At 41.6% G+C, this 14,083-nt stretch overlaps 1 protein-coding gene across 1 annotated transcript in view; it reads right to left on the minus strand.

Annotated features, from left to right (window-relative positions):
- Window positions 1–14,083, minus strand: part of JAG1 (jagged canonical Notch ligand 1) — a 36,463-nt gene that overhangs the window by 16,872 nt on the left and 5,508 nt on the right. Inside the window, exons 3-4 of the mRNA XM_055726182.1 lie at window positions 6,665–6,716; window positions 925–1,179 (exon numbers count right to left, since the gene is read on the minus strand). Coding sequence (XP_055582157.1) covers window positions 925–1,179; window positions 6,665–6,716 — 307 coding nt within the window. The remainder of the gene's footprint in view (window positions 1–924; window positions 1,180–6,664; window positions 6,717–14,083) is intronic.

Consider the following 14,083-nt stretch of genomic DNA (forward strand, 5'->3'; position numbering starts at 1 on the left):
GTTTTAATCTCTAACCAACACTGTAATCCTACTAAATCCAGGGGTTTAACAAGTCTCTCATATCAAGTCTGCTGGACAGAAAACCAAGGTAGGTGGCTCCCTGTGGTAGGAAATCTATCAACTAGCTTTGCAAAGGAATCGTACCTAATGCTGTTCAAAGAGCTGTTTCTATGCAAGAGAAATCGTCTCACCTTAGAGAGCTCAAGTAAATTTGAGCCTACACGTTTCCTTTCTCTGTCTTTTGCAGGTGAACTGGCCCACTCTCTCTGGCTTTACATCTAACTCAAAGCAACTTTCAACTATTCTGGATTTACTTTTGGGCCCTATCTCTGATCAGACAGGATATTAAGATGAGCGTCAATTCAAACTGCAGGTAAGCTCAAGTCAGCAAGACATGTTGGTAGTCTGTTTCTACTGAGAGTCCTGCTTTCTCCTTCTGAATTACCTAGGAAGTTGCCATTCCCCAATAAACATGTTATACATAATCTAGGTAGAACAAACAGCCTGGGACTTTTCAAACACCAAAGCTTTACACTTGCCAGGTCAGCTCTAAAACAAGTCTCTCCTTCCTGCTTGTCTTGAAGTTCTGCACCAAAGGGGAAATCCTTTTTGAAGTCAGCAGCAGAACTCCCATTGAAGTCAATGGGCTGGGTTTTCTTCCCAAGGGCAAAGATGTGGATAATCAGAGAAAGAGCACATCGGCTAAGTGCCCAGTACTTGTCAGACCTCTCCAAGATTTTAAATCAAGGCTGAAACTAGTCTTCTCCTGCCCCTAGTTTTCTGGGTAAAGCATTAGTCGCTGTCCCATCAGTCCTTAGCTCTGTGGTCTGCACAAACTGATCACCGAGTTGCCACCTGGATACAATGCACTCAAATCCTATCCAAGCCTGCTGATTGTCCGGGGGTTGAGCATTCATCACAAACCTTTGTTGCATTCTGGTCCCATCCAGCCTTCCAAGCAGGTTTTGTTGCCGTTCTGGTCACAGGTATGGTGAGTGAAAAAGTCGTCTCTTGGCCGACAAAACTTGTTGCAGCCAAAGCCATAGTAATGTTCTGCACAAGTCACACGGATTTGGTACTCAAAGTGGGCAACTCCTGCATTATGTTTCAAAGTCTGCCACTGACGGCTTGGATTGATCATGCCAGAGTGGGATGCCTTCTCAATAACGCGATCAGGATCTAGAAGTCAGAAGAGATGTCACAGTTAACACTTGGTTTAGGTATTACTAGCTCCCACATCACAGCTCTCCAGCTTCACAGGCAAGACTAAGGCAGCCAGTTGGTTTTATTAATTTTCTGTTTTAGAAAACAAGATAAGGCTGCCCTGGAGCTACAAACCATTATCTAAAACACCCATGCAACATTATCGAACTGAACAAAGCTTGAAATCAAAAGGGACTGTTAGGTTAGTGCCAATCACTTATCCCTTTTGCAGCGTAAGGACATCCAATAAGAATCATACAGTTCATGAATAACGAACGTTCAGCTGCTTTTACCTTTGGCTCCAATAGGTTGGTACATAATGTGGTTTTCTCTGCTTCTCCATTAATGGTGCAAGTTTTGTTTTTAACTGGAATATTTACAAAAACATCATACTGCAGCAGCCTAATAAAGCATCATCTACAAACTGAACATAAGCACCACAAAAGGTTTGAAGCCTTCTGGGACTCTGGTGTAAACACTAAATTGAAAACTACCAACTCTTGGCATTCTGACAGCATCAGTGACATCACAGGTTTTGGCTGAGAAGTACTGTGGAAATTCTCTCTTCAGATGTTAGCTGACATTAAAAATTCAAGACTATCAGAGCTCAAAGCAGAAAACTCAATTCACTGTATATATGTGCTATAGATCCTCCTTTCTCTCCGCAGAGCATTTCAAAGTTCAGACTTTGTACTTGACATTTAGTTCCAGATAGAGGCTTTCAGCTTTCAGAGCCCTACAACTGTCTAAATCATGGCTTGATCACATTAGCTCGGAACATTGTATATATCTGTGGTATTTCACTTTGTAGTCCAGGTCTTGTGACTTAAATGATCCGACACTGCTTTACAACCTGCTGCTAGCAAGCACTTGACTGCCGAGTGCAAGTTTATCATAAAACAGCCAAAATATCCTTGCAGACATAGTACAAAAACAACAACAAGTACCCAGTTATGCTGTTCTGTATATGGGAGCATAATCCAGCAACAGAAGAATTTTAGGTAGAAGGGCAGTTTGCCAATGATGCGTTAGAAAGCAGCGTGTGAAGTGCTGGCACATTTGAGTGTTAAGAATTAAAACGTACTGATGTTCAGCTTGTTCTTCCAACAACTACAAAATAAGGTTTGGGGATTTTACATAAGGCAGAGTTGAAGACTAACGAAGTTACTGCGTAAAGCTTAAGATGACACACAGGCAGTTTTTAATCTAAGATACTTTAAAATGTATTGCTAAGGACCTTTGATTTATAGCTTTCAAGCAGACCTTCCTAACAGGCTTCTCAAGCTTCAGATACCCATTATCAATTCACCACTAGGTCCTGCCTCCTCGTCTGCAGTTTTGAATAAAGTAAAAGCACTTGCTGCATAACCACAGAAAGGTGTCAATACACAGACACTGTAAGTATTCCCCATTTTGGGGGGTGTTCTTGGCTTGAGACTACAGCATTTGTAAGTATTTACAGTGTGAAATTAAGGGCAACAACTTCTTATTCACCTTCTGGTATTTCTGGTTCTATAATATTTTCCATTTAAATCAGTTTTTATTATTCATTGGCACCAAGCCCCCAACCCCACTTCCATGTGTAAGACTTTCAAATGCATGCAGGCCTTTATTAATGTAAGTCCCATTCACAAGTAACTTAGATGCCTAAGGACTTTTCCATACTGGTATATCCAGAGCAATATCATGCCCTGTACTGTGCAGGTGTAAGGCTCTTAGATCTCATCAACAAGATTATTGACTAATTCTAAGAGGTACTTAAGCAGATGCATATCTATTTGTCTTGAATGGGGCTAGTCAAGCAATTATAGTTCCACTCACGCTGGAGATGGCTTTGCTGCACTTGCCAAGATTACACCCTGATCTACAGCACAGTTGGAAAGCAATTGCATTTCCCCAAACACCGAGCCTGAGCATAAAGACAACCTGTTTCTTGCGAGTAAAACAACTCTATCCCTTTCTCCTGTAAGTGGCAGAAAAGGGGAACAATACTCAACGTAGTTGTGCAAACCACCACCCCTACACACACACACACACAGTCACTCTTGGTTTTCCGGTCTTTCCCTGTTCCTCATTAGGAACACACCACTGACAGCTATTTCAGTCCTTGGCACCAGAAAAACAGTCGCCTTGGAAAAGAGATCTTTCCTCTTGCCTCTGCTCTATCATTCTTCCCCTATCTGCCAGCTCATTAGGAAGCATGTCCTTGCTGCATGTCTACAACATCTCACTCCAGCCACCAGCTCTTTTGAGCCCTTAACCACATGCTGAACTCAAATGGAAACATCCTTATTAGTTCACTGGACTGTATTTTTTTAAGGGCACAGATGAAAGCCAGCTGCAATTTCACTTTGGATCATGGCTAAAATGCCTTTCATTTGATACACATTATAAAGCTACCACCACACATTTAAATTCAAGTAAGGCCTCACAGACTTAAGTTCCTTTCCATTAGCCATCACCCACAGTTTTCACAATGAAGTATTGGCATGTTCCTTCTTGTACAAAAATTTCTCCACCCTTCCCTATTCCCACCTGTCAGTACGCACTTACACAAGTGTGCTGACCCAGACTTCAGGGAAGGCGTTGCAACAACTCTTCCATTCTTAGCCTGCACCAATAATGCTTTAAGTTTTATAGTAAGCAATCCCAAAGGAGCAGCCTGATTAAATAAAAAGCAGTAGTCAGCCAGGCTTGAGAGAATGTGATCTTAACTTCCCTGGCATTGTCTGACTTAGAACCCCATGCTTTGATAGAAAGGTTAGAGGAAATGTTAACCAATTAGAAACTGATGAAGGGGAAGAGAGGCTTTCCGTACACCTTTAGCTTCCACTCTGCACTTTGCTGTCAGAGTTTGTTGGTTACATTCACTTTCTGTGGCTATACTTCAAAGCTATTGATCTATCTTTCTATTCAGTGGCCAACCATACCTAAGGTTTTAGGCACAGGGAAACAGGCTATTTTGACTGTGCACCTTTGCTTTTCACGTGCTCCTGTTTCTGGAAATTTTAACTATGCAGCATCAGGAAGCAAACAACAACAAAAAAGGTCCAGACTTCTCAAAGCAGTTTGGGTGGCCTAGGACACCACAGTTATTTTTGAGTCTTTGTTTCAGACAACTTCCAGCTATGGCTTGATTTACACTGCGCTGAAGTCTTTTTTGCCTGACTGGAATTCACATGCAACTGATACCAGTAATTTACAATAGCTCTTTGACATAGTTTGAGATGCAATGTCAGCCCCATTAGCTTTATGTATGAAGCGACAGTAGCAAGATGGCATCTAGACAAGAAGCAGAGTAAGAAAACCATTTAAGTTGAATCTTGGCTCCAACAAAGCACAATTCTCATCAGCTTCAACAGGGCCAGATTTTAACTGCAAGCCACTCTTGGAAGTGAGACAAGAGAGAGTATGTGGTAAAGGGAACGTAGGAGGAGTGGAATGTGGGGGGGGGGAAAGAAGCATCTACTCTAGGATCTCCTAACAACTGCACTGATCAGATGATGCTAGAGCTATTGAGAAGTTACACAAAGCCTACTAAAACCACTTTTTTTTTGGAGCTCTCAGAGTCCTTATAATTCAGTGGTAATTAGGGTAAAATAAAATCGTGGACATTAAAAGAATACTCATAATTTTATGTGATGATAATTGTTTAGTTCTAAGGATTTCCTTAACTAGTTCTTCAAGACTTACTCTTCAGCTATGGAAAAGCTGACTAAGTAAAGCGATGCAGTACAAAGGAAAAGCTTTGTGCAGTACAGTGACTGAAGTGACCTACAGATGGTTATGTGACAGCAAAGCTAGAGCAGGAATGCAAATCAGGAACACATGTTAGAACATGTCCTCACTTGGTCAAATGCACTGCTGAGAAATGAGGCAATTTTGTCTGAAGACAATTTTGTCTGAAGACAATTGTACTTCCAGATCATGAAAGCAAAGAAAGGGTTCATTGTGTTGCTTTGGAAATGCAGTTGTTTCATGAAAAAAGATGAGCTCTAATAATAGTAAAAATGGCAGAGACCCAGTCTGGAAAAAAACCTCTCAGATCCCACTGTAAACAAGACCTTCATTTTGAATTCAGACATCTTCCATTTTTAATACATCTCTGCTGCTGCAGCAAACTGTTTTCTGCTTCTCCATAAAACACTCCATAGTCAAGAGCCAAGAAGTCTCCCAGCCACTGCTCCATGACTGTGCTGGGGTAGGGCCTGAGATCACAGGTACTGCAACAGTGCTGAATGTGGCCAGTAGTAAAGCAAACCATGGCCATCACCGACAGGGCACATGAAGCATCTGCAATAGACAACTTCTTTTCCGGAACTAAGAACTAACAGGACATCCCATGTATATTAAAAAATAAATAAATATTAAAGAGCATATCTGTGCAGAATGTTTCCCAGACTCAAAGGTCACTCCCAAGCAGTGTTCTCTTAACCAATTAAAAAAATAAAACCATAGACCTGTGCACATTTCTAATAAGGACTTTCCTTCATGAAGCATGAAGTCCATTTCATTACCATGCGGCTGTCACCTGGCATTCTAAAGCAGACTACAAGAAGCTGTTATAAGATTCCTGCAAGATGGGCCACAGTGCTGCTTCTTCCTTGTTGAAGGAAAAGGCTTGTTGTGTCAACAAAAGGTTTATGAGTTCAGATTCATACTTTCTCCTGTGGCTTTTACCACACACTATTAAAGCCTTAGATTGAAAATAGAGCTAATTTTGCCCACCTACTTCAGTAACGCTAGACAATAACCAGAACAGCTCATATGCCAAGTGACTCCGTGCAGCTTCCTCTAGCTGCCAACAAGAAAAGCTTAGCAGAGAGTTTCTGAAACTAATCAAAGCCATTCCAGGTGAAGGATTCCCACCCTTGATTTCCAACCAGCTCTGCCGGGTGGTGTCTGGTAAATATTTTTCAGCCCCTGAATATAAATCTCTAGACAGCCAGCTCTCAAGGAAGAGCTGGTAGTCACTCCTGTTTCTCATCTACAGTCATTAGATTGATATCTATACCAAGTCTTACAGAGATTATTTTTTTTAAAGCAGCGTGTTTAGTTTTGAGAAGTGCATAGTTTATAGAAAGGTCCCAAATCAACAAGACTTAGGCTTCCGAATATCACTCCCAATTATAAAAAAGAAAAAAACCAGTCTGAACAAAAAAACCCTGAAGAAACCCCTTGGCTTTTATTCTCCCTAAGGAGAAAGAGGAAATTAACAGCATCTATTTTTAGGCAGCAAACCGTCGGTGCTTAGGTGAGCGAGCTACTCACCCTCCACAGGCAATGTGAGGGAGACAGGCTGCTGCAGAGCCTGGAGTAGTTGCTCTGAATTGTCTGGGGAAGAGGTCTTCCCTTTCCTCATGCTGTACTTCACAGTGAGGTGGTTAGACTACCAAAGGCCTTTCGATGGACAAGAAATCAAGGTGTCCAAACTATGTAAACCAGTGGAATGAATACTTACTAGTAGAGTTATCATTGTAATCCCATGCCTCCACAAGCAAAGTGTAGGATCTCTGTAAAAGACAAGTAAGAGTTAGTTTCAGAGACACACATGACTAAGGAAAAAACAAAAAATTGCCACAATAACAATTAAAAAGAAAAATCTCAGTCTCTGCCCTAAAATGGAATACTTGAAAACATAAATAGGTAACGGATTATACTTGAGTCAAACATGATCTTCTTGAAACCCTGTAAGCTACCTTATCCAGTCTGACTTAGAAGACCTTTCACCTTGGATAGCTCATCTTTGTCATCATTAATGCATCTTATGTACTTAACCAGGAAGTACAGCCTTTGACACCGTGCTGTAGCCACAATAAAGCACGTGTGGAAGAACTGCACATGGAAGACCAAAACCACTGGGCTAGCACAGCAGCATCACCCACCCCCCCCGCCCCCCGCCCCAAGAAACCAAAAACAAACCCGCACCCTCAAAAACTTCTTCAAAAGAATTTTAGTTACAGAAAAGTAGTCTTGATGTCCCTTCCCCCAACCATCCTGAAAGCAAGAAGTGTTGCTAAGATTACTGTGCTCTGCCTTGACAGCGCAATCTCCAGGGACTTTGCTTTTCAGCACCCCCTTTGAAAGCTTTGTCTGCATGAGGGCCATCGCAGCTCCCACAAGTATCAGGTAACCGAGGGAAGGACTGAGGGCGATGGGAAGGGGGCGGGGTGAGAGAGAAGCATTGTAAAACAAAGGCTAAGATCAGACTATTTGGAAGAGCTGGGAAAGGGAAGATGCACTATCCACCCCGTGTCACATTTACAGACGCACTAATCTGCCAATGAGCTCTCTAGCACTCCAGTAATAACAATCATAAGCATAAACTAACTGAAGTGACTCCATGAGTTGGAAAGAAGCCAGCTATTACATCTAAGCCACCTTTATCTTCAATCCTCACTTGAAAACAAGAGCCATTAAAACATCTCCTCCCCCAGCTCTGCTCTAAAATATTATTATCCAGGCTGTATCTTTCAAGATTGCCGTTTAGCCAGCCATATCTAAATTTACAAAACGATTCAAACAAACATACACACCTCCTTCCCCACCCACCCCACTCCCCCTAAAAAAGCTGAGAGAAAATAAGGGGAAAAAAAATATTACTTAAGAAGTATAGTATTAACTATAAATGAGATAGTAAATGTAACATCTTTCTGGTAAGCAGAACAACCACAGAACAAATAAAAACTCTCCATAAAGTGTTTCAATGCTTTGCCATAGAAGCTGTGTTTCATGAAGTTTATTTCTCCTTAATTGTATCTGTGCCTTGCCAGAGTCTGCTCATTTGTGGTCTGCAATGCTTAACACCTTTTCTGTAACAGAAATCAAAATACAGTTCCGAGTGCAAGCTGCTACGAGGTACAAGTGTAAGGCAGACCTCAAATTCCTCGGGGCGGGGGAGGGGAGGGGAGGGGGAAGTTGAAACAGACTGCTTTCTCACGACTGGACACAGCATGCAGCCTCTGAATGAAAACCTAGTTTGTGATGGACACCGGCTTGCAACATAGCCTAAATATGTTTCATATTCAAAGCAGACTAGGATTCTATTTCATTCACTGATAACTGTGGGAAAATGCTTCCAAAAGTAAGCAAAGCTGGGCAAGCCAAGGCATGTGCCCAAGCTATTATGCAGAGGCTCTGCTGGCCCAAACCATTTTTGGTTAATATTTCATGAAAGTTTCATGTTATCTGTTACTATTCTAGACCAAGTCTGTCTACCTGAAAGAAACTCTGAAAATAAATAATCATGTTTTGTTTTACTTTAACGCTGTTTAAAGCAGATTTAAGTAGTCCTTACACAAGTTAGAGGTACAAACAAAACCAGAATAGAACTCCTGAGCCACATTACAGATACAGATTGCACTATCTTGGGTGCTTCCTCACTGGTTTAATTACCAACATTGAGAAGCACAAGCACAACATGTTACTGCAAGCTTGAAAAAAATATTATGATACAGAGAATGAATTATGGCAACCAGCACTACTTCCAATAAAGTTAAGGATGTTTTCCTTTTGGCCTTGCATAATTGTTTTGGAAGATATTTTGTCTAAACTCATAGCAACAGTTCCCGGTTGGTTCTCAGGACTGTTTACCAACACGCCTAGCCCTTAAGGAAAGGAAAGGCTGAATCCTAGCTTTAAGTTCTCCTGTTGCTAGATACTTGTGTGACCACTTTCCAACACCACGCAGGACTTTGGTTAAAGAGAAGAGACAGTTCTGCTGAACTGCACGGAAAAAAGTGCAGGGGGAACAGACCTACCCTGGCAATTCCCTTGTTTCTATATGCCTCCTCTCACCTCCCGAATAATTTACGTGAGGAATCCCAGTCCTGAGAAGGGATGATACAAAGAATGGCTCTATCCCCGTCAGCTGAGGGGGTAGGGGGGAAGGACAAGACTTTGTGCTCAAGATGGGACACTCCTAAACAAGAGACATGCAAACACCCACAGCCCCACAACAACAGTAGCAAGCCCCCCTCAACAATCTAACTATCACACTGCTCTAAGCCAATTGCCCCTGCCTCAGAAAAGTGGCCCTGTGCAAAGACTGCACTGTGGAGATTTTTTAGAAGTGCATGTCATCCCCACTTTATAGATCAACAGTTCAGATCTCAGGAATGACTACTTACAACGTGAAGGTTTAAGTTTTCCCATGCCCATAGATGACCTCTGCCCATCTTTGAATAAATATATATCCAGAGACAAGTATTCCACATCATGCACCTTAGTCCTTCAAAGCAATGTCCTAGGCAACAAGGCAGCGCAGCAGTGAACTTTCCAGAGTCACACCCAATTAGCCACTGTAAACCTGAGCTTGACCAGAAGGCAGGGGTTCTGGCTTGAGAGGAAAGGCAGCTTGAAAGGAGTGGCAAGCCAGCACACTTTGCAGAAGATCTACAGTCTGATCAGCCCAGAGGACTGAAATGCAGCATGGCCATCCTACAGCAAAATTCCTACGAGTTCAGCTATGAGAGGATGAAAATGGTTAAGTTTACACTTCAAAAATCAAAGAAAGCACCAATGTGCAGAAGTTATTCTTCTCAATGACAAGACACCAGGATTTAATCTCGAACCATTGATAATACAAAGACTGAAGACCCTGACATCCGTGGGAAACTGTCCCTTTTAAGGGTCTGAAAGGGCAATGCAACCTCTTTTCTGGTTATTTAAATGAAATGCTAGCAGCTCCAGGTAAGCAGAAGGTGTTTAAAGCTCTCAGCTTCACTACTTTCTTCCCTCCCTTCATCCAGACATCCACCCAAGAGAGGTGTTTTTGTACTTTGGCTTCTAAAGGCATTCTGCAAGTCTGTGGGACACAGCAAGATTAAAATATCAGGCTCATTAATGAAAGGACTGCCTCCTTTTTGAAAGGGGTTGCAACTAGTCAAACTTCTTTCCCTCCTATCCTTGTGGTTAAACCATGCAAGAGCTTTGCTGAGCATGTGAAACCATGACTAGACAAATGCAGTGGGAAGTTTGCATTCTGAATGCTGCGCCTGCTCCTTCTCTGCCAAACAAGGAGAGCAGGTTAAGCCCAACAACATTGTCCTCACGCTCTGCCAGCCACACAGCTGTGAAGACCAGTTTGAGGACAGTGCTCACACCCTGCCTGCATCCTAGGAAAGAAGGCTAGGAGACCGGCATGCTGTCACTGCAGGCCACAACACATTGCCAAGAGCTCTGGCAAACCCTCCTCCCTTCAGCTGGAAAGGGGTGAGACAGGGAAGAGGGAAACTGAGGCATATTTCAAAGTACTCAAGGGCCAAGGAGGAGGGCATCTCTGAGCAGAGTTAAGGCTACTCACAAAACCACCTCCTCTAAACATCAGTAGGACTCTCACATGGGTACCCTTGCTGCCATGTGACAAGTCATGATGACTCTATGTAGATGTGTCCAACATCACATCATGGTCAGCCAGTCACCTTTGGGAACAGAATATTCCTTCAAAGGAACTGAAGCAAATTGGTTCCTCATCGAGAGGAAATACAGACATACTTAGGAAAAGGAGGGAAACAACCTAACCCTCTTAACCCTTTGTCAAAAGGGACATCATCAGGAAGCTCTTTTTTGGGCCAGCCGAAATAAGGATAAGGCAACACCCTATAAAGCTGTTACTCTCTCAACCCTGCATATATATAAACAAAGTCTAAGCTTTAACAATCTCATGCCTCAGAGTCCATGGCCAAGAGCTAGGCTGAACCTCAAGCCGGCAGCCCAGCCAAGAGCCTCATCAGAATATGCCCACATGAAAACAGAGCATGTTGTTACTTCAGTCTTCATTTTAAGTAGTCCCTTCATTGCTGTTAGTGCCAGTAAACACTTTGTTGCCACATAAAGGAAAATACGTGAAAACAAATTTAACTGTATTAGCAGCTTCCAGGGGAGACTTTCCCCCCCACTCTGCCTTGGCACAAGCCAAGCGAGTAACCGAAATCAAGACCTCTGCCATACAACTGCCACCCTCCTGCCAAATGATGAAGGACACAAAAGTACCGCTATCCAAACTATGCATACGCTTAAGCATCCAGTAAACCAGGCTGATCTCTGATCTGGCAAGCCTGCTGGAATAATGAGTATCCTGTGAATACATAATGTGCTGAAGTTGCCATTGTGTGAAGTAAGTCCATGGTTTGTCTGGGAGCCGAGCAATGCTGAGTCTACTGCTGCTTCCTGTTGCTTGTCCTGTATTAGCATTATTTTTGGATAGGCCCCATTATGTTCTGTAATCCTCACTGCAGTCAGTATGGCCACGCTATTGTTCTTGGTTAATATTAGCAGTCAATGCCTCTGTCTGGGTGGCCGGACTGCAATGTATTCCAATCATAAAACTAGCATGCATTAACCAAACAATGTACTGGGATAACAGGGGGAGACTTGGGGTCCTCCCTCCTTCCATACCTTAAAAATAAATAAATAAATAAATAAAAATTGCAGTGTCTTCCCACCCTCTTCCTTTTTTCCCTTTCTTTTCAAACTAATGGTTTTAAATGATCTTGGCTACCAGGGTGCTTCCTACAACAACAGCATTTCTAATCAGCACCTTATCTAGTTACAGAGGTATTTTCTCACGGAGCCCCACTTGTCAAAGACTAACAGGTAGGCCAAAATGTCAATGCTTGCTTTCAACCTTCCCCAACAAGCAGATTACCTGCTCTTATCAGTCCCCCTACCTGTTTAAAGCATCCCACTGATAATTAAATCCACCAGTTACAAAAGGGTGGCAAGGTTAATAGAGAGAATACCTAGTAGCCAGCCAAGCAAAACAGTCAGGTTCACATAGAGCAAGCCTGAACAAGAAGTCTTTCTACTTATTTACCTAAGTGCATAAGAACTGGGTTGAACTGGTAAAGGACTCTGGATGTTTGACTATTTACAAACCACTTTAACCACTTCTATCCACATTTTACAGTTTCTTCTGAATACTACAAGAATAATGAGTGTAATTTAAGCTGCAGAATAGTGACCACAGAACCATAAGCTCCACAGACTAACAAGAAATGAATGCATCAGCTTCTAGTTTTGACATCTTTCCCCATGTCAAGACATATGGGTTACCAGCTAGAATTATTAGAACTGTGTCAATTAACATATAAAACTTCTATTCGTCAGCAGAAATGCAAACTCAAGTTCAGTCTGAATTTTCAAATCCAATCCTGTCATTAATATCATCTACATAGAAATACGTTTAAGAACTGTAGCTTAAGGTTTGTGTGTGTACTGCAGGGCACCAGACTTCAGAACTGAAGTTGGAGTAAGTGCCATGTCTGAGGCTGCAAGCCTCTTGTACGGCACATCATCTCAATTTGCTAAGGCCCAACTTTACTAGCTTCAGAACTAGTTTACTGCTATTCTAGCCTTCAGTCCACAATGAAGCATTTAGTTTCCTTCAGTTAACTAGAATTTTAAGCATAAAGCATCAATTTTATGCAATTCATTTTCAGACATGCAGACTTCCAGCTGCACAAACAATCTGACAGTGCTGGATGTATGTAGTCTGAGAAAGTTTAGGAATAAGCTTCAATGCCAGGCCCAATCCAGCTGCCACTGAAATTAAACTGGAGCAGGCTTTATTATAACAAGAACAAAAATTCTGGGAGCAGGCAAGAAGAGGATTTATTTTTAGGCATATTATGATAATACAGTCAAATGGATTTACCAGGAAGATGAAGTTCTGAACTGACTGGAACATAAATAACCCTTAAAAACATGTAAGACTCTGAATGGATGCATTGCTTCTCTGCAGTCCTGGGAAAAAAGCAACCTCGTGGACACTAACTACGCTTCAGATGTTACTTAATACTCTCAGGTCTCTTTATCCAAACCTAGTAATCCTAGGCAAAACATTGCACTTTGAATGCTGAAGACTTATTCTTAAATTATTAGTCAACAATAAATGACATAGCATGGATTTGATTAATATGCATTTTGTTATTACAAAAATTTCTTCTCATCTGCCCATGCTCCAAGATTACTTATCAGGCATTCTAAGAAAAGCTTGAAGACTATCTAGCATTTGCTTCTATAAGTTTTCAAAAAGTCAACTGGAGACAGGGAAAAACCAAATCAAAAAACATGCTTTAGTCTTATGACTGTTACCTACTATTTGTTGGTGTTCTGCTTTGGTTTGGTTTTGTTTTTTTTTAAAAAAGAAAAAAAAGCAGTTGAATGAAGTGATATTTTTCTCTGTGATCCAAAAGGCTGTTACTTTAGTATCAGATGCAGGTAAGTATTTTGGAAGCCTCTTGTATCAAGACTGGGGGAGAAAGTTCACACAGGTTAAAAAAAACACTGAAGCTCTTTCATTGTCTCTTTCTAGCCAGAAACTTCGGGAATATCTTCAGGTACCAGTAGCTGTAAGACTTGTCACTAGGAAGGGCAAAGGCTGACCATTTTATTTTTTAGAATAACATTTAAATAACACATTCAAAACTCTTTTTAATTGTATTTTATGCTAAAGTCATTTAGATGCTGGAGGTTTGGTGGGGGGTTTTTTCCACCTCAATAGTTTCCTGGTGTGTTGGTGCAATTGGCCCCAATATTAAATAATTACAAGGATCATAATTTCAGGATAAACAAGCCATTTGAAATTGGAGCTATGCATACCAAAGGTGTTGCCAAGTTTGACCTCGTTCTTACTCACAGTCTCGCCAAACCCCCCCAATATCTTTCTTTACATAAAAGCAAGGTTTAGTGCTAAGCTTTGTTTAGTTAATTCATGCGCAGCTCCCTTAAGGTATAGCACACATCACACTTTGGATTCTTTAAGAAAGGCAAGAGACTTGATTTATGTCAGAGAAGAACATGTGTATACCATGATACAAAACTTGTTGAGACAGACTTTGACAAGTGGAACATGGAAATTCTTTTGTTTCATACTTTT

The sequence above is a fragment of the Falco cherrug genome, chromosome 13 (genome assembly GCF_023634085.1).
Source record: "Falco cherrug isolate bFalChe1 chromosome 13, bFalChe1.pri, whole genome shotgun sequence".
Lineage (NCBI taxonomy): Eukaryota > Metazoa > Chordata > Aves > Falconiformes > Falconidae > Falco > Falco cherrug.